The sequence below is a fragment of the Pipistrellus hanaki genome (genome assembly GCF_964339955.1).
Source record: "Pipistrellus hanaki genome assembly, chromosome: 3".
Taxonomy (NCBI): Eukaryota; Metazoa; Chordata; class Mammalia; order Chiroptera; family Vespertilionidae; genus Pipistrellus; species Pipistrellus hanaki.
In genome coordinates this window covers 170,716,785-170,735,475 of record NC_140505.1, presented here as the reverse complement: position 1 = coordinate 170,735,475, position 18,691 = coordinate 170,716,785, and the positions used below count along the sequence as shown (strand labels likewise).

General features: G+C 52.5%; 2 protein-coding genes across 5 annotated transcripts in view; both read left to right on the top strand.

Annotated features, from left to right (window-relative positions):
* NCAPD2 (non-SMC condensin I complex subunit D2) overlaps positions 1–11,325 on the top strand; it is a 33,066-nt gene extending 21,741 nt beyond the window's left edge. For 2 of the 3 annotated variants that reach the window (XM_084877949.1, XM_084877948.1), the window contains exons 15-32: positions 1,032–1,271; positions 2,048–2,222; positions 2,472–2,556; positions 4,792–4,925; positions 5,265–5,397; positions 5,489–5,573; positions 5,651–5,818; positions 6,070–6,239; positions 6,951–7,062; positions 7,138–7,261; positions 7,343–7,498; positions 7,852–8,029; positions 8,115–8,209; positions 9,352–9,432; positions 9,564–9,747; positions 10,382–10,508; positions 10,611–10,766; positions 11,001–11,325. In XM_084877949.1, the coding sequence (XP_084734075.1) occupies positions 1,032–1,271; positions 2,048–2,222; positions 2,472–2,556; positions 4,792–4,925; positions 5,265–5,397; positions 5,489–5,573; positions 5,651–5,818; positions 6,070–6,239; positions 6,951–7,062; positions 7,138–7,261; positions 7,343–7,498; positions 7,852–8,029; positions 8,115–8,209; positions 9,352–9,432; positions 9,564–9,747; positions 10,382–10,508; positions 10,611–10,766; positions 11,001–11,086 (2,489 nt within the window). In that variant the 3' untranslated portion in view covers positions 11,087–11,325. Of the gene's footprint in view, positions 1–1,031; positions 1,272–2,047; positions 2,223–2,471; positions 2,557–4,791; positions 4,926–5,264; positions 5,398–5,488; positions 5,574–5,650; positions 5,819–6,069; positions 6,240–6,950; positions 7,063–7,137; positions 7,262–7,342; positions 7,499–7,851; positions 8,030–8,114; positions 8,210–9,351; positions 9,433–9,563; positions 9,748–10,381; positions 10,513–10,610; positions 10,767–11,000 lie in introns of all 3 variants that reach the window. The other variant, XM_084877950.1, reaches the window with a different exon arrangement.
* A 1,626-nt stretch (positions 11,326–12,951) lies between these two features.
* GAPDH (glyceraldehyde-3-phosphate dehydrogenase) lies at positions 12,952–18,121 on the top strand. Of its 2 annotated transcripts, none has more exons than XM_084878042.1 (12): positions 12,952–13,901; positions 14,147–14,190; positions 15,946–16,045; positions 16,130–16,236; positions 16,350–16,440; positions 16,560–16,675; positions 16,772–16,853; positions 17,075–17,226; positions 17,309–17,387; positions 17,482–17,565; positions 17,646–17,743; positions 17,855–18,121. In XM_084878042.1, the coding sequence occupies exons 2-12, from the start codon at positions 14,168–14,170 to the stop codon at positions 17,922–17,924; spliced, it is 1,002 nt and encodes a 333-aa protein (XP_084734168.1). In that variant the 5' UTR covers positions 12,952–13,901; positions 14,147–14,167; the 3' UTR covers positions 17,925–18,121. The 2 variants fall into 2 exon arrangements, with proteins under 2 accessions (XP_084734168.1, XP_084734167.1); XM_084878041.1 differs by having other exon boundaries at positions 13,771–13,901; positions 14,150–14,190.
* The last annotated feature ends 570 nt before the right edge of the window (positions 18,122–18,691 follow it).

The window sequence follows — 18,691 nt, the reverse complement described above, 5'->3', positions numbered from 1 at the left end:
ATTTCTTCTCTGTGTTTGTGGTTTGGAAGTTTTAGAGCTCTCTCACCTAGATGCAATTTGTTAGGTTAAGCTATGGAAGGGCAGGCCATTCATATGCAAAAGCCGCTGTGCACAACTTGGGTGGGTTTGTAAATTGGGCAGGGTGGGGTCTCAGGGAATCACCTGGGCATATCAGTCAACTGTCTCTGCATCTCGCGTCCCTTGTCCCAGTGCAGTAAACAATGATTCCTGCAAGCACCCTCACTTTCTGACCTGATGCCAGACAGTCCAGTTTCTCCCTGTAAGACTTTGGTCCCTTGCCGAAACCGGTTTGGCTCACTGGATAGAGCGTTGGCCTGCAGACTGAAAGGTCCGGGGTTCGATTCCGGTCAAGGGCATGTACCTTGGTTGCGGGCACATCCCCAGTAGGGGATGTACAAGACGCAGCTGTTCGATGTCTCTCTCTCATCGATGTTTCTAACTATCCCACTCTCTTCCTCTCTGTAAAAAATCAATAAAATGTATTAAAAAAAAAAAAAAAAAAAGAAAGATTTTGTGTCCCCAGAGTCTCACCAGAAACTGGAGTTTAGAGCAGTTGGAGGTTTGTATCTCCCTTCCAATTGGAAAAAAACAGCCCACCCAGCCACCAGACACATTCGCATGCCTCAATATCTCTGCTTTTCCGCACCTCTGAACCTCCTACCCGGTCTCAATGCGGTTTTTTCTTTCCTTCTAGTTGTAGAACTTCTACTCAGCCAGCTTTCTTGTGGTTCTGGGTGATAGTCGTTTTGTCTTTTAGTTGTAGTTTTGGTATGGTTGTGAGAGGCAGCACTTACGGGTGTTTACCTTAAGCCGCCATCTTGGTTTAACAGGCTATGAAAGGGTATTTCCAAACCACTGAGAACTCCAGAAATCTTTTTTTTTTTTTTTTCTTGAGAAATGAACTGATATTTTAGGATAGGTTCTAAACTTGTACCTTTTTTTGTGAAAAGAAATATTCAGGATGTTATAGATGTTGGATTTCCTCATCTTGAACATTCTCTAACTCCTAGGTGCATCAGCTTCCACACAGGAGAAGAGTCCCCCGGCATCTGCAGAGAACGTGGGCTCAGGACAGACTGACAGTAAAGGCAATCCCAGTGTGTCAGAGCCTGAGAAATCCAAGGGCAAGGATGAACTGGTGAAGCAAGAGATGCTAGTGCAGTATCTGCAGGATGCCTATAACTTCTCTCTGAAGATTACAGAGGCCATTGGCATCATTAGCAAGATGATGTATGAAAACACAACCACAGGTGTGGTATGCCAAGTTCCTTTCTGTAAAGACGGGTCTTGAGGTTGGAAAAATCAGTTTTGTCCATATATTATTGTTACCTAGCTGCTCCTTTAAAAGAAAGGAATCCTTGCCTGGCCTGTGTGGCTCAGTGATTGAGCGTTGACCCATGAACCGGGAAGTCACATTTTATTCAGTTGTGGGCTCAGTCCCCTTTTGCAGGGTATGCAGGAGGCAGATTGATAATTGTCTCTCATCATTTATGTTTTTATCCCTCCAGTCCCTTCCCCTCTCTCTGAAATCAATAAAAACATATTTAAAATAAATAAAAGAAGGAATTCTTGCTCTGGCCAGTGTGGCTTAGTTGATTGGGCATCATCCTATACACCAAAAGGTTGCCGGTTGGATTCCAGGTGGGCATATGCCAAGGTTTCAGGCTCAATCCCAGGTAGGGGATGTACAGGAGGCAGCTGATGAGTGCTTCACCCTTACATCGATGTTTCTTTATCTCCCTCTTTCTTCCTCTCTCTCAAATTCAATTTTTTTTAAAAAAATAAATCCTTTTTATTTGTTTGCTTGCTATATAGAAGGAATTCTTTTTTTATTTGCTTTGTATAGCCCCATGGAGCTTGCCTTTTTTAATGCATATAGTATTTCATGATAAGGCTTTATAGGAGACAACAGTCTCAGAAATTGAGGAAGGCCTCCTTGCGTGCTGCTACATCAAGAAAGTTTTGTCTTGATTTTGGAGGAGGACAGTTTTGCCAAGCCCATGGTGACATTTGTGTGTTCTCTCAGTGGTACAGGAGGTGATTGAATTCTTTGTGATGGCATTCCAATTTGGAGTACCTCAGGCCCTGTTTGGGGTACGCCGCATGCTGCCTCTCATCTGGTCTAAGGAGCCTGGTATCCGGGAAGCTGTGCTTAATGCCTACCGCCAACTTTACCTCAACCCCAAAGGGGACTCTGCCAGGTATGTGGGGTACTTTTGCCTTTGCTGACTTTTCTAAGGTCAGCTTCGCATTATTTCTAGTCTCCTAAGAATTGGGGGGCATCCTTCTAGAGTTCTGAATGTGTAAACAGTAGTTCTATATGGCAGCTCAGGATGGGGCTGACCTTTCAGTGACACCCATCCTAAGCAGTATTGGCCCGGGGGAGGGGGAAAATAACCCTAATCACCTGTTTACAGGGTTCAGTGTATCAATCTTTGTTCTTCCCACAGAGCCAAGGCCCATGTTTTGATTCAGAATCTCTCTTTGCTGCTAGTGGATGCCTCAGTTGGGACAATTCAATGTCTTGAGGAAATTGTAAGTCTTCTCACTTCCTCTTTCTTTATTCATTCAACAAATATTAGTGATTACTATGTATTCAGCAATTTATTCAGCCCCACAAAGGATGAGACTATTTGCTTCCAAGTTTCCAACTTAAAAGGAACCAACAGTCTAGTTGGTAAAACCACTTGTCAAACAATGCAGCCAAGGCAATGGCTATAGTAGCAATTCTATATAATAAAAGGCCAGAACCATAAGCAGAATGATCAGAACGACCACTCTACCAGTTGCCATGAGGCGCATTGACCACCTCTTGGTCCCTCCCCACCACCCCTGTCCCACAGGCTCTGATCACAGCATGGCAGATGGGGAACCACAGCGAACGGGGGTGGAGGGATGGCGATGGGGCAGGCCTGGGGACTTTTGAGCAGCAGTGACTGTCGAGCATTATCGGGCAACTGTGGAGAGCTTCACTGGGCTGCGGCTGCAAGCGTCATGGAACAGGGAGCATCGTGGAGGTGCAGGGAATGTCCCAGGGCAGCGGAGGCGAGCGTTGTGGGGTGTGGACATGGCCCTGATCACAGGCTAGGCCTAGGGACCCCACTAGAAGTAATATAATAAAATTGTGCATTCTCAGCACTATTAGCACTTTACTCATGTTAAAATGTTTTATCCTCACAGCAATCCTGTGCTGTAATTCTGTTAACTGTATTTTACAATGAGAAATCTGAGGAACAATGAAATTAAAGAACTTGGCTATATATAGCTAATTAGTGGCAAAGTTTGAGATTTGAACTCAGGCAGAAGAGCTCCAGAAAACACACTCGTAACATATATTACACTGATGAATGCAGAGTGGGACAGAGCAGTGTGAGGTGGAATGGGCAAGGAAAGCTTCCTGAAGGTGGTAGGACTGAAGGTGGGTCTTGGTAAGTAGGATTTAGAGAATTCCAGAAAGGAGGGATGCATTCCAGACAGCCAAGAAAGGACACAGTCTATGTTGTAAAATGAGGAAGATTATGTTCCGGCTCAAAATTGTTATCTGGAAAAGACGATAAAGCTGGGAATGTGAGTTGGAACAAAACTGTCCTTGGGCCAAGACTGGTTTGGCTCAGTGGATAGAGCGTCGGCCTGTGGACTGAAAGGTCCCAGGATCGATTCCCGTCAAGGGCATGTACATTGGTTGCGGGCACATCCCCAGCATTTTATTTTTTATTTTTTTTTAAATATATTTTATTGATTTTTTACAGAGAGGAAGGGAGAGAGATAGATAGAAACGTCGATGAAAGAGAAACATCAACCACCAGAAATGTGCCCGCAACCAATGTATATACCCTTGACCGGAATCGAACCTGGGACCTTTCAGTCCGCATACCGACGCTCTACCACTCAGCCAAACCGGTTTCGGCTGACCCAGCATTTTAGACAAATCTGCCCTGCAGCATTTGGATTGTGGACCATCAGCTTCCACTGGCAGGAGCACTACTGCCAGCCACGTTTATCTCCCTACTGGAAGAGGAAAAGAGCCTGGTGGTGGCGACTGGCCCAAGAGCCCATGTTTTAGCTCTTGGTCCAAGCCCCTGAAGTAGGCAAAGGAGAGAGGTTTCTAATTGACAGCTATGGTGTGGCATTAGGAAGTGGGTCTGGGAGACTGGTCCAACAGTAGCATACAAGTTGGTTGTAGCAGAGACTAGGAACAGGAAGGTCCCTGGAGGCTGTTTTGGTGTACAGTGACAAGGTAGGGCTAGGCCCTGGGAATGGGAGGGATAACTATAGAATTGAACTTTGGGAGACAAATGTTAAAGGAAGAATAGGTAGGACTAATTGACTGATTAATAAGAAAATCAATTAACTGCCCTGGCTGGTTAGGCACAATAGATAGAGCGTCATCCTGCGGACTGAAGGGTCCCAGGTTCAATTCCGGTCAGGGGCCCATGCCCAGGTTGCAGGCTCGAATCCCAGTAGAGGGCATACAGGAGGCAGCTGATCAATGATTCTCATCGTTGATGTTTCTATTTCCCTCCCTCTCCCTTCCTCTTTGAAATCAATAAAAAATAAATTTTAAAAATGAGGTAACTGAAATTTTAAGCATATGGGACTAAAAGAGTTTTGGTACCAATCACTGGCAAAATGAAAAGGGAAGAAAGGCTTCCATTTTAGACATGTATTGCTTTTACCCACCTAAGGTTCTCCATATTCTCTGCAGAAAGTGGACCAAGGACCAGGGCAATTGTTATCTTTTAGCCTCAGCCTTTTTTTTTTTTTCTTCAGCTCTGTGAGTTTGTGCAGAAGGATGAATTGAAACCATCAGTGACCCAGCTGCTGTGGGAGCGGGCAACTGAGAAGGTCCCCTGCTCCCCTCTGGAGCGCTGTTCCTCAGTCATGCTTCTTGGAATGATGGCACGGTAAGGCTCAAATCCAGACGGGCAGTCGGGTGAGAGAGGAAAGGGAGGTTGTGAGAAGGCACCCTATCCTTCAGTAATAGTAGTCAAGCCCCGCTGAGCCCTGTTTGAGCTGGCTACCTACATGGGAAATAAGGTAGTGAAAGTACCAGCACCCCGCCTGGAGAAATAGTGGCTTCAGTAGAGAAAGAGGGATTCTGAGGGGCAGCCTGGGTCAGAGCCTCTAGTGTTGCATGACTCTGGAAGCCCTGTGTGGGGCATAGGTACCTACCTACGCCCGGCTTTGTCCCACACAGAGTCCTGTCCATGACGAGCTTTAATTCTATGGTTTCCTTCCCCTAGAGGAAAACCAGAAATTGTGGGTAGCAACTTAGACACACTGGTGAGCCTAGGGCTGGAAGAGAAGTTTCCACAGGACTACAGGCTGGCCCAACAGGTGTGCCTTGCCATTGCCAACATCTCTGACAGGAGAAAGGTATGTAGAGTGGCTACATCCAAACTAAGGGGGTTGGAGGTTCTTTTATCCACCTCCACACACCCACATGCTGTCTTTCTGTTCCCAACAGCCTTCCCTGGGCAAACGTCACCCTCCCTTCCGGCTGCCGCAGGAACATAGGTTATTTGAGCGACTACAGGAGTTGGTCACAAAAGGTGAGCTATCCTGAAGGGTCTTGGGCAGAAGTAAATCCTCTGTCTGTGGTGAGCAACGTCTCTCTTCTCCTGTGCAGGCTTTGTGCACCCAGACCCACTCTGGATCCCCTTCAAAGAGGTGGCTGTGACTCTCATTTACCAGCTGGCAGAGGGCCCCGAGGTGCTCTGTGCCCAGATACTGCAGAGATGTGCGAAGCAGGCCCTGGAGAAGCTCGTGGAGAAGAGCACCCCCCAGGATGATCCGAGTGAGTGGGCAAGAGGTCGATGGGCCCAGTGGCCAGAAGCCACTGCCACCACCACTTCCTACAACTCCTGACCCCTCAGCCCACACTCGCTTTTTTGTCACTCACATTGGACCAGTCATTACCGCTAACCCCCCTCTTCTCTTGCTTCACTAGTTTGTGTAGTGCATGAGCAAGAGGAAGATCGGTGAAAACAGGAGGCAGAGTCCTATGAGACTGATTATGTCTTTTCTCCTGCCTTTCCTCCCCCGCAGAGGAGACCCCCATGCTCCCCACTTTCCTGCTGATGAACCTGCTGTCCCTGGCTGGGGATGTGGCTCTGCAGCAGCTGGTACATTTGGAACAGGCCGTCAGTGGAGAGCTTTGTCGTCGCCGAGTTCTTCGGGAAGAACAAGAGAATAAAACCAAAGAGCCGAAGGAGAAGGTGAAGGAGCGCCTGGGCTTTTGGGTTCATGTCCCAAGCATTTCCCAGACTTGTTTCATGACCTCAGTTCATTCTCATTTTCTTCTGGGAACTCTGCTTCTTCCCTACTAATAAATGGAATGAAGACGACACTGCTTCCTTGCTGCTACTACTCTGAGATTAGTGAGAACAAAGGTGGAACAATCTGTCCGTGATCACCCAAGAAAGTTTTTTGTAAATACAGAGCACTTAGTTAGATGCTCTGCATAAAGTAGAGGCTCTGCTTGAGGCAGTGTTTGTTAGATCATGCACACACCCATTAGCATTCATGACTAGGCCTGCCACCTGACCGGGACCTTGTATTCTCTCCACTAGAGGCAGTGATGTCTTGCAGACATACAAAACACAACCTTGCAGCAGTATGGTAAGGTCTGACCTTCTCTGTGACCTTGAACCATTGTCTGGCGTGATCCATCTATTTACCATTTACAGGAAATCAGTTACCTCTATGAGGATGGGTTAAGAGATGTAGGAATATGCTTTGGCAATTTAAAAACATATAGGGGATCCAGTTCTTCTCTTTAATTTGGCCATCCTTCCTCTACAGACAATTCTATGAGTGGTTTTTCAGAATTCGCCTTTTCCCAGATTGATTTATGCAAAATGAAGGTTAGGCTGGAATAAAAACTGTTGTCTCTGATCACCCATGATCCCTGGCTTCTTTCCCATTAGAATACAAGCACTGAGACCACCATGGAGGAAGAGATGGGACTGGTTGGGGCCACTGCTGATGACACAGAGGCAGAACTAATCCGCAATATCTGTGAGATGGAACTGTTAGGCGGTAAGAAGAATTGCTGAGTGACCTTCTCCCCATCTGAGATAACCTATCCCTAACCTAGAATTCTTCTCCCAATAGGCGAACAGATGTTGGCTGCCTTTGTTCCACTTCTGCTTAAAGTCTGCAACAACCCTGGCCTCTATAGCAATCCAGAGCTCTGTGCAGCTGCGTCGCTTGCCCTTGGCAAGTTCTGCATGATCAGGTAGACCCAGGTGTTGGTACCGCCTTCTCAAGGAGGATAGAGATGGCGTGAGCTCCCTAATGATCCTCTCCTTGCCCCTAGTGCCACTTTCTGTGACTCCCAGCTTCGTCTTCTGTTCACCATGCTAGAAAAGTCCTCGCTCCCCATTCTCCGGTCTAACATCATGATTGCTACTGGAGATCTGGCCGTCCGCTTCCCCAACCTGGTGGACCCCTGGACACCTCATCTGTATGCTCGGTAAGAGATCCTTCACAATGTGAGCAGTCCTGCCAGTTCCGGGAGGGTCTAGTTAAGTCAGTATGAGAATCAATAAAGCTGTATATCCCTGGTCTTTAGGATTCCCTGGAACATCTGCTTAGTACTTGACCTGTACAGGCCCTGGCTACGTATGACCTCAAAGGGACTGACTAACTGTCTAAAGCTTTGGCTAAAGCTTGACCTCTTTCCTCAGTTCCACCTTTCAACTCTAGACAGCTTTCTAACTTCTTCTAGAATCATTAAGAAAGGGTACTAGTTCCTGCTGAGGGCTTTTCTACTAGTGTCAGGGTGTAGCCCATGGTATTGGTCCCAGTGACAGGTTTTATTCCTAGCCTCCGGGACCCAGCTCAGCAAGTGCGGAAAACAGCAGGGCTGGTGATGACCCACCTGATCCTCAAGGACATGGTGAAGGTGAAAGGACAGGTTAGCGAGATGGCTGTGCTGCTCATTGACCCTGTGCCTCAGATCGCAGCCCTGGCCAAGAACTTCTTCAATGAGCTTTCCCACAAGGTGAGAGGCAGGGAGGAGGCTTGGGGTTTGCTGCCCAGGGAACATGTAGGTCACCTTGTGTCTTTAATGTGATTCTCTCTTACAGGGCAATGCAATCTATAACCTGCTTCCAGATATCATCAGCCGCCTGTCAGACCCTGAGGGAGGGGTGAAGGAAGAGGCTTTTCACACCATCATGAAGTATGGTTCCCTGGGCCTTGGGGCATATTTTTTCACCTAGCACAGGCCTAGGAATCAATCAGATCTGCATGGTCATGTGTCACCTGGCAGGAATTTTGGCTGAGAAATGCATTGTTAGGCAATTTCGTCATTGTGTGAAGTGAACATCAGAGTGCACTTAGAGAAACCTAGATGGTATCGTGTACTGCACACCGAGGCTACTAGCATATGAGATTGCCCATTGCTCCTAGGCTACAAGCCTGTACAGCATGTTCCTGTGCAAAAGCACGTGAGGGCAAATCCAGCACAAGAGAGAATGGTGCAGCCAAGTACATGGTAAACACAAGAGGTGTGAGGCTGCTGCCAGGTAACGGCATTCTGTTTTACAGCAAACTTTTTTTTAATAAATAGGGTATACGTTAAAATAATGATTAGCCTTAGCTGGTTTGGCTGAGTGGATAGAGTGTCAGCCTGTGGACTGAAGGATCCCAGGTTCAATTCCAGTCAAGGGCACATGCTCAGGTTGTTGGCTTGATCCCCAATGGGGAGCATGCAGGAGGCAATCAATTGATGATTCTCTCTCTCTCTCTCTGACATCAACTAAATATATTTAATAAATAAATAATGATTAAAACTATAATACACTAAATACATTAGCCAATAACAGATTATTATCACACATTATGTACAGTACATAATTGTATGTGTATGGTATACACCTGGCAGAGTAGTGAGTTTGTTTACACAGGCACACGAGTGATGTGTTGTGCTTCAATGTTACGACAGCCATGATAATTGGTAGGGGTTTTTCAGCTCCGTTATAATCTAACGGAACCACCACCATACATGGGGTGGTAAACGAGAAGATTCGGTAAGATACGTTCCTGGCACAGTAGTAGGCCCGTAGTATTAACTAGATGGCAGCTGTTTTTGTTACAAATTTACATTTCACAGTGAAAATTCCTCAGGAGAGTGGGATGGACCCTTGTCTGGGGTCTGGGAGAAGGCAGAAGGAATAGTGGGGTAGGTGTGGGCCACAGCAGAGAAGATTCTACTAAGGCAAGAGATTGACGTGCCAGTGCTAGGGGAGGGGCGGGCTGGTGGTGGTGGGTGGGTATTGAGCTGCCCAGGCCATAGCACATCGGCATCCCACCTCCCCGCAGGCAGCTGCTCTCCTACATCACCAAGGACAAGCAGACCGAGAGCCTGGTGGAGAAGCTGTGTCAGCGGTTCCGCACGGCCCGGTATGCCGCCTTCCTGAGGCTTTGGGTGCTGGGGGGCCCTGCGGGAGAAAGCATCCTGGGGCTGAGGGCGGGGAGGGTGCGCCTTTCCTTCCTCTGTCTCGAAGCTCCTCACAAGGCCTTTCCGTCTGCAGAACCGAGCGGCAGTACCGGGACCTGGCCTACTGCGTGTCACAGCTGCCCCTCACAGAGCGAGGCCTCCGCAAGATGCTGGACAATTTTGAATGCTTCGGAGATAAACTGTCAGATGAGTCCGTCTTCAGTGCTTTTTTGTCAGTTGTGGGCAAGCTGCGGCGAGGAGCCAAGCCCGAGGGCAAGGTGAGCCGCTCCGCCGCGTTCCAGCACTAGTTCATGCAGCCTGGCGTTCCGAGCTCCTCCCCACGGCACTGCCTTCCTCATCCCGGCGTGACTGCAGCCCAGTAACCAGGGAGACCCGAGACCAGATCTTTCTGTTTCTTTTTTTCTTAATAGGCTTTTTCTTTAGAGCAGTTTTAAGTTCATTGCATACTTGTGTAGAAAGCACAGTCTTCCCATATGCCCTCTGCCCCCACACATGCACACAGCCTCCCCATCATAACATCCCCAGCAGAGTGACACATTTGTTACAATTGATGAACTTCCATGGACACATCACTGTCCTCCAAAGTCCATAGTTTACATTAGGTTCACTATTGCTGCTTGTACGTCTATAGTTTGGGACAAATGTATAATGGCCTGTGTCTACCATTACAATATCATCCAGAATAGTTTCACTGCCCTAAAAACCCGCTGCTCCCCATGCACCCCTTTCTCCCCCACCCCCCACCCCCCCCCCCGCCCCCAACTCCCAGCAGCAACCACTGACCTTTTTACGTTTCCAGTTTTAAGCTTTCACCATGTCTTCGTGGCCTTGTTTCTTTTTAATCATAGAAATAACTTTCCAAGCCTGATCGCAATCTCTCTTTCCCTCCAGGCTGTAATAGATGAGTTTGAGCAGAAGCTTCGGGCCTGTCACACACGTGGGTTGGATGCGATAGAGGAACTCGAGATTGGCCAAGGCGATAGCCTGAAAACCCCAGCAGCCAAGAAACAGTCCTCCGGTATGTGAGGCGGCCCCGTGGGTGGAGGAACCAGCCCAGCCCTCCTCTCAGATAGAGGCTCTTTCTTTTTTTTCCTTTTACACGTGCCTCTGCGTTTTCTAGTCTCTAGGCACCAGCATCTGGCTTCTGCAGCCTCAGACAACGACTTTGTCACACCGGAGCCCCGCCGCACTGCCCGGCGGCAGCCGAACACCCAGCAGCGAACTCGGAAGAAGAAACCCAAAATCGTCTTCTCGAGTGATGAGTCCAGCGAGGAAGGTACGGCAGGCCTAGGAGGGACACAGACAGCCCTGGGGGTGGGGACTGGTTTCCAGGGGGGGTCCCGCTGTGTAGATTCTCCACTCACTACCCCCACCCCAGCGTCTGAAATCCCTGTACAGTTTGGGCTTTATTCTGTAGCGAGTGTGGCCAGGCCTGTCCCTTTTGTTCCCTGAGATCTATTGCTCACCATCTTTGTGACTCAGCTTTTTCTCGTTCCTCCAATTGGAACAGAGCTTTCAGCAGAGATGACGGAGGATGAGACACCAAAGAAAACTACCCCCATCCGCCGAGCATCTACTCGAAAGCACAGGTGCTAGAGATCGGCTTGCCTGTTCCCATCCCTGCTGTGTAGGGTCTCTTGTGGGGTGACCTTGAATTCCGTTCCTCTTGTAAAATACTTGTTTGCCTGTCTCTTTGGACTTTTAATATGTAAGTCGTTTTTATAATGGAAGGCATTTCTCTTAAGCCAGCCTAACTGAAGTGAGTCGAGCTGCTTTCACTAGACTATGTTTGTCAGTCTCCTTGTTTGTAATGAATAAATGTTTTTATAGTTTTAGACATTTTTCCTAAGCATGTCTTTGTTTCATCTTTCACATTAGCCCAGATGCAGGCAGCAGGTGGTGTTACTGTTCCAGAAAAAGAGAGGAGCCCAGGGGTACTGGGGCCCATCTCAAGGACTGATAACTCATGCTCCTCAGTGCCTCGTCTTTCCCTTCTCAACCTCCCTACCCTGCACAAGTGACAGCATTGCTCCACCGTGGAGAACGCGCAGGGTCCAGCCTCCAGCTCTGTGCTTCTTAACCTGAGGGTGATATTTTGCCCTCGAGCAGGCATCTGGCAATGTGTGGAGACCTTTTTTGTTATCTCCACCTAGAGGGGAGGGGTGCTATCAGCATCTAGTGGGCAGAGGCCAGGGGTGATGCTAAATGCCCCACAATGTACAGGACAGACGTCACAACAAAGGATTGTTTGCTCCCAAATGTCAATCAATAGTGCTGAGCTTGAAAATCCCTACTCAGGCCAAAGGTGGCTTCCTGTGTCCTAGCCCCACCCCCACTTGTGCTCACTAGTCCTGTCTAAAGACAGGTGCCTGGCCTGGCTGAGGGAAGGTCAGGTCACGATCCCCTCCAGCTCTAGACAATCTCTCCTAACATTGTCTGTGGACCTGGGACTCCTCCTCCCCATGTTACCGGGTCTGCAGGAAGTCAGCCCCTAAGGGGCAGGTGGTGCTAGTGTAGCCACCTGAAGCCTGTTATCCTTTCCACCTCCCAGTTCTCCGCTGAGTCACCTGGAAATGGAGGCTGAGCTAGCTGTCATGAGGACACGGGTGTCTTTGCTGTCATGACAACAGACTGCGCCAGTGGGCACTGAGCTCCCTTTGTGTGTTTTTTAACGGGACAGTAATAAAAAATGGAGGCAGAGGAAGCCAGTATCTCGGACACATGGTTGGGTAGAGCAGGAGCATGGAGGGCCTCAAGTCCCTGTCCTGATGGTTTGATAGTCCCGGCAGAGCAGTAGCAGCTGCATCTCCATGACCACAGCCCACTCTGCAGTGTGGGACTTCCCACCTCCTCTCAACATTAGGTGCCCTCTGGCCCTGATCTGCTGTTCAGGAAAAGCCCGGGCACCACCCATGCTGATGGCTGCCTGGACACAGCCTTGGCTTGCCTGGAGGGCAGGCAATCCCAGAAAGGGAAAGGCCTGGGGCTGGAGTCGGGGTGCAGGACCGCCTGCTCTCTGCCTTTTAAGCAAAGGTTATCACCAGCTAAACTTAGCTCCAGGCTTTTAGTTGGAAAAGGGGGCTGGTGTCAGGTTATGCTGGGCCAGCAAAGAGGCTCCAGGTCCGTCCCCCCCACACCTGTCGATGGGCAATGTCCATTTTACCCCACCCCCTTCTCAACCCTCCTCCCTCTCAAGTGCTCAGAACCAGCCCTCCAACGTCAGCCCAAACCTGGCTCAGCTGGGCTACTGACCCACTGGGCTCCCTTCCCCTACCTATTCCCTCCAGGTGCCCAGGCCCTCTCTATCTTTCCCTTCTTCCAGACTCCTCGCCCTGCCCCCAACATCTCCCGGGCACAGCCAGTGAAGGAGAGCCCCTGGCTCCGGGCTGGTCAGCACGTCCCAGGATGGGGAGGGACTTCCGCCCTCACGTCCCGCTCTCTGCCCTGGGCTGGAGTGGGTGAAAGGGGCATTGTCTCCTGGGCGGCACAGCCCTTGAGTTCCCCAGAAGCGACTTTGTGGGTGGCCCCTAGCAGCGATCCATCCGCCCTCGGCCCGGGCCAGGCCAGGGGGAGAGCCGCTGGTGCATTGCATACAGGGCCCGGTGTGTCTGCCCCAATTACTAGGTCTTCCCGCTGTCCGAGCTGCAGGACAGCGTGACCTTCAGCGCAGATGCCTCCCCCTCAGCCTCCTTCCCTTCCGGCCCCCGCAGCTCAGTGCCTAGCCAGGCCCCCGGCCCAGAGCGGCCCGGAGCCAGGGGACGGGGAGGAGGAAGGGGGGCTGGGAGAGGGCACCGCGGCGGGCGCAGTGGCCCCTCCCGGCCTGACCCTCGGCTGTTCCTGTGTCACTACCGAAGACCCTCGAGAAGCTCCTCAGCCTTCCCGCTCCCGCCTGTGAATGAAAGAAAGGGGACCGGGTGGCCTCGTGCAGCCAGCAGCCGCCCCGGGCTCCAACCCCAAGTCCCCATCCCACCTGCTCCCCGTCCTGCCGTCCCATCCGCCCTGCACCATGAGCGCTCTGGCTCCTGCGTGGACTCGGGTCTGGCCAGGGCCCCCGTCCCCGAGGCCACTGTCTCGGCATGCCCACGGGCACGTCCTTGGTACCAGCACCAGCACCTCCGCCCTGGGGCCACTCGGTCCCCTCCCCCTCCGCCCCCGGCCCACATGCTCGAGGCGTGCACACGCGAAGAGCCAGGCGGGTCCAAAAGAAAAGAGAGGGGCGCGGCTACTCGAGGTTTTACGGGCGCACGTAGCTCAGGCCTCGGCGCCCTTGGGCTGGGACTGGGCGGGCGGCGGCTCGCGTCACCCCCGCCCCCGCCGCGCCTGCTTCCTATAAATTGCGGCTGCAGCCTCCCCCCTGGCGCTCTCTGCTCCTCCTGTTCGTCAGACAGCCTTTCCTCCCGGGCCGTGCCAGGTAGAGGAAAGCAGGGGGCGCCCCCGGGAGCTGGGGGCATTCCAAAGGGGCTGCACGCGGGCCGGGGTGCAGGGGTGCAGCGGCGGCGGGGTGCCGGGGGGTAGGGGGGGTGCCACAGTGCGATGGCGGAGGGGGACGTGCGGAGCCGCAGGGAGAGGATGGTGGCTGGGGGAGGGGGAGGGGGAGAGGGAGACGGGAGGAGGGAACCGCTCCGGCCCGCGCCCTGATGCTCACCCTCCTTCCAGCAGCCACAACCCTGAGACACGATGGTGAAGGTCGGAGTGAACGGGTGAGTTTAGGGGTCAGCAGGTCTCGCCCTGCCTGAGCCTCTTCTGCAAGCGCTGGGGGGGAGGGGGGGGGGCGGGCAGAGAATGGTCGGGGCTTCCCACCCCCACCCCCAAGGAGAACTCAAGGTCAGAGCTCGGACCGCAGAGGGCCTCTGCCCCCCACTTGCATTTGTTGCACCTCCGCCCTTGCGGGGACAAACCCGCCCGGAACCTTCGCCCCGGAGGAGCAGGAGAGCCCTCCATGCTAGGCTTTGGACCATTCCCCTTTCTCTTCTTTCGCGCCCTGCGGGGTCACGTGCCAGGGGGAAGCCCCCTCCCTCCTCCCCGGCCCCACCTGGCCGCCCAGCCGGGGGTGCAGCTGGGCGGGCTCCTCTGCGGTAGCCTCGCCGCCATGTTGCAAGCGGGAAGGAAATGAATGAATCGCCGTTAGGAAACCTCCCCTACCTCCATCCAGCCTGCCTCCTCCCCTGGCTATGACTAACCCTCCTGCCGCGGTGGGGTGGAGTCGCCTTGATCCGGTAAACCTGATGAGGCAAGGCTTCCCGTGCTGCTCCCCGAAGAGCTGGACCTCGGACCCCGTTCACCCTAAACCATCCTGAGCCTGCCCGCAGATAACCCCGTGGAGAGGATGCTTTGCCCGGCTGATGCTCTTCTAACGAGTCAGAAATGGGGCCCTTTTGTGTCCCTTTTTCCCCTCTTTCGCGGGAGGTGTGGTAGCTGTGGCGCAGAGCCATGCAAGGGCAGCTGAGTCATGGTAGCTAGAAATTTTCCACCATAAGATGGCTCCTTGCAGCGGCGGCAGCCCCTCTCCACCCCAGCTGCCCTCCAAACTCCTTCCACCCGTGCCTGGAGCGCACTCGGCCCTCAGGACCAGGCTGTAAAGGTCACCGGGAGGATTGGGTGTCTGAAAGCCTCGGGAACCCTGCCCTTCTCCCCACTCCAGCTTCCGGAAACCAGATCCCGGCTACCCCAATCGGGGGTTAAATATAGCACCTGACCTTTCTGCCGCAGGGGCCCTGCCGCTGCTATCCCACCGCCTGCCCCGCCATACACATCTGTTGCTCCTGCTGCCTGATTTCTGCTGGAGCGGGGAAGGATAGGTAGCTTAGCAACTAGAACCTGGTTCTTAGGAATTGGAAACAGCTCATCCCTTTTGTAGGAGGAGCTCAGAGAAGAGATGGGGTTCCTCCCCCTCCCCCCAATCCAGTTAACGTCAGACCTTTTACTCTTGCCCTTTGAGCTTGGTGATGCTGAGTGTACAGGCCTTTGCTCCATAGGGGTGTGGCCTGAAGCTGGACACAAGATAGGAGCGAGCATTAGCCAGGCAGAGAGTGGGGGAGAGGAATGCCATGTGCCAGACTGCGGCTGGCAGTGGGAGTGGCCTGTGCTGTCCCTTGCAACATTTCATGGGGGGGGGTAATCAGTGGGGGGAGACATCTGTAATACTTTAAACAATAAAGAGAAATAAAAATTAAAGATTCTCCGGACATTCTAAAACAATTATTAAAGAGGACTGGGGGTTGGGCTAGTTTTGGGGCCTAATCACCTCTTGGACAAGACAGAAGCCTTTCCTGGGTGGCCATGGTGTTGAGTCAGGGTGGCTGGAGGAAGATACATTAGACCTTTGGGGGCTTTCTGGTGGCAGGAAAGGGCTCCCTGTCTTCCTTTTGAAATAAGGTAGGCGGGCCACGGGCTACTACTCACACAGGGAATTCTCAACTCCCTCCTCGTGCCTTCTCACCTCTTCTGTCCCTCAGATTCGGCCGCATTGGGCGCCTGGTCACCAGGGCTGCGATGGAATCTGGCAAAGTGCAAGTTGTCGCCATCAACGACCCCTTCATTGACCTCAACTACATGGTGAGTGTTGTCTGTGCGGCTGGTGCGGGGAGCAGAGACCATGATGGCCGTGCCGCCCCCTGACGCCTTGGCCTGTCCCTCCAGGTCTACATGTTCCAGTACGATTCTACTCATGGCAAGTTCAAAGGCACCGTCAAGGCCGAGAACGGGAAGCTTGTCATCAACGGGAAGCCCATCACCGTCTTCCAGGAGTGAGTGTGGAAGGACGGGAATGAGTTTGCTTTGGGGGAGGTGCTAGGATGGGGTGACCACCTTGGGCCCATGGTGCTCCTGTCCCTGAACTCTGTCCTGTCTGCCCTTGTAGGCGAGATCCCGCCAACATCAAATGGGGTGATGCTGGCGCTGAGTATGTTGTGGAGTCCACCGGAGTCTTCACTACCATGGACAAGGCTGGGGTGAGTGGCAGGGAGGCTGCAGGGGGAGTTGATAATAGTAAGAAGATGGGGGTTGGGAAGAAGCTGCCTTAGACAGAGAAAGGCAAAGCTCGGGGTCTGTAACGCCTCCTCTGCTGCAGGCTCATCTGAAGGGCGGAGCCAAGAGGGTCATCATCTCGGCCCCTTCTGCGGATGCCCCCATGTTTGTGATGGGTGTGAACCATGAGAAGTATGACAACTCCCTCAAGATCGTCAGGTGAGCGTGGCAGAAGGGAGTGGAGAGGTGGCTGGATGGTGCGGCGGTCAGAGGAGGGTCACGTTGCCCCCGACTGACTCACCTGCCTCTTTTCAGCAATGCCTCCTGCACCACCAACTGCTTGGCCCCCCTGGCCAAGGTCATCCATGACAACTTCGGCATCGTGGAGGGACTCATGGTAAGAGTGATGGGGGAAGGGATCAGCACATTCAGTCCTCACCCAGGGTTGGTTCCTTCTTCTCCTACAACATAGCCTGGGCGGGGCTGTGGAGAATCGGGGTTCCTGAGCGTTAGCTGGGGTCACTGTATCCCTTTATTTCTCCTAAAGTTGAGGAGGGAGGCTGAAGGGTGGGTGGTGAGCACCTTGCAGGGCCCTCACTCTGTCCTCCATGTTTCCAGACCACAGTCCACGCCATCACCGCCACCCAGAAGACCGTGGATGGCCCCTCTGGGAAGCTGTGGCGTGATGGCCGAGGGGCTGCCCAGAACATCATCCCTGCTTCCACTGGCGCCGCCAAGGCCGTGGGCAAGGTCATCCCTGAGCTGAACGGGTGAGGCTCTTCGCCACTTTTCTGGACTGGGAGTCGGGGGGAACCAGGAGCTGGTACTGACCCCACTTCCCTGTGTCCACAGGAAGCTCACCGGCATGGCCTTCCGTGTTCCCACCCCCAACGTGTCGGTTGTGGATCTGACCTGCCGCCTGGAGAAAGCTGTAAGTGTGGGTTGGGGCGGCGTTGGGCTGGTGTCCGTTAGAATGGTGGCCACATTGGAACCTGAATAACTAAATCGTTTTTTTACCTTGTTAGGCCAAATACGATGATATCAAGAAGGTGGTGAAGCAGGCAGCAGAGGGCCCCCTCAAGGGCATCCTGGGCTACACTGAGGACCAGGTACTGAGAGGGCAGGGAGCTTGGTGTCCACGGCCCTGCTGACCGAGACTGGGTTCCCATGCTTGGCCTTCTTTCCTCAGGTTGTCTCCTGCGACTTTAACAGTGACACCCACTCCTCCACCTTTGATGCTGGCGCTGGCATTGCCCTCAATGACCACTTTGTCAAGCTCGTTTCCTGGTACGTACGTAGGTGCCTGGGGTTGGGACAGTGCTTGAAAAACTGGCTATGGGTCTAGCGCCCTCTAGTGGCTGGCTCCGAAAAATAACAACTCATCCTCATCCCTTCCAGGTATGACAATGAATTTGGCTACAGCAACAGGGTGGTGGACCTCATGGTCTACATGGCCACCAAGGAGTAAGAGCCCTCTGGACCACCAGCCCCAGCAAGAGGAAGAGAGGCCCTCCGCTGCTGGGGAGTCCTTGCCCCGGATCAGTCCCCCGACACACTGAGAACCTCCTGACCACCGTTTCCATCCCAGACCCCCTGAAGAAGGGGAGGGGCGTAGGAAGCCCTACTTTGTCTGTCGTGCACCATCAATAAAGTTCACTGGACCCAGCCAACTCTCTGCATATTTATCTTATTTCGGGGTCTGGGATAAAGGGGAAAGAAACTGGGCTGGTTCTAAGGTGAAATAGCTCTTGTTGAGAGTAGCAAAGGGCCTTGCTCATCCCATCCAGGCCAAGCCTCAGTGTACTGAAAGCGTCCCTTACCACGTGTGTGCCCAGGTGACAGTGGTGAAAGACATCTGTTCTCTGTTTCCCCTCCAAAGCTCTGTGTGCTGTGTCCAGCACGTCCACTTCAGAGGACCAGACCTTCTCCTTCGCCATCTCCAGCCCCATCGGGGCTGTGTAAGTTAGAACCTCCCCTGATATGCAGTAAGGACCCTTGACTAGACCTAGGAAGTGAGGGGAAGGATGGGTGAGGGGTACAGTGCCTGCCATGTGGAGCTTACTTAGGGCAAGTGACTTAGAACTTAATAGCCATCAGGTGCCTCTGCACCTGTTGAAGAGATGGAACTAGCATGGGGGTCGGCAAACCGCGGCTCAAGCCACATTCAGCTCTTTGGCCCCTTGAGTGTGGCTATTCCACAAAATACCACGCGTGGGCGCGCAGGTACAGTGCGAT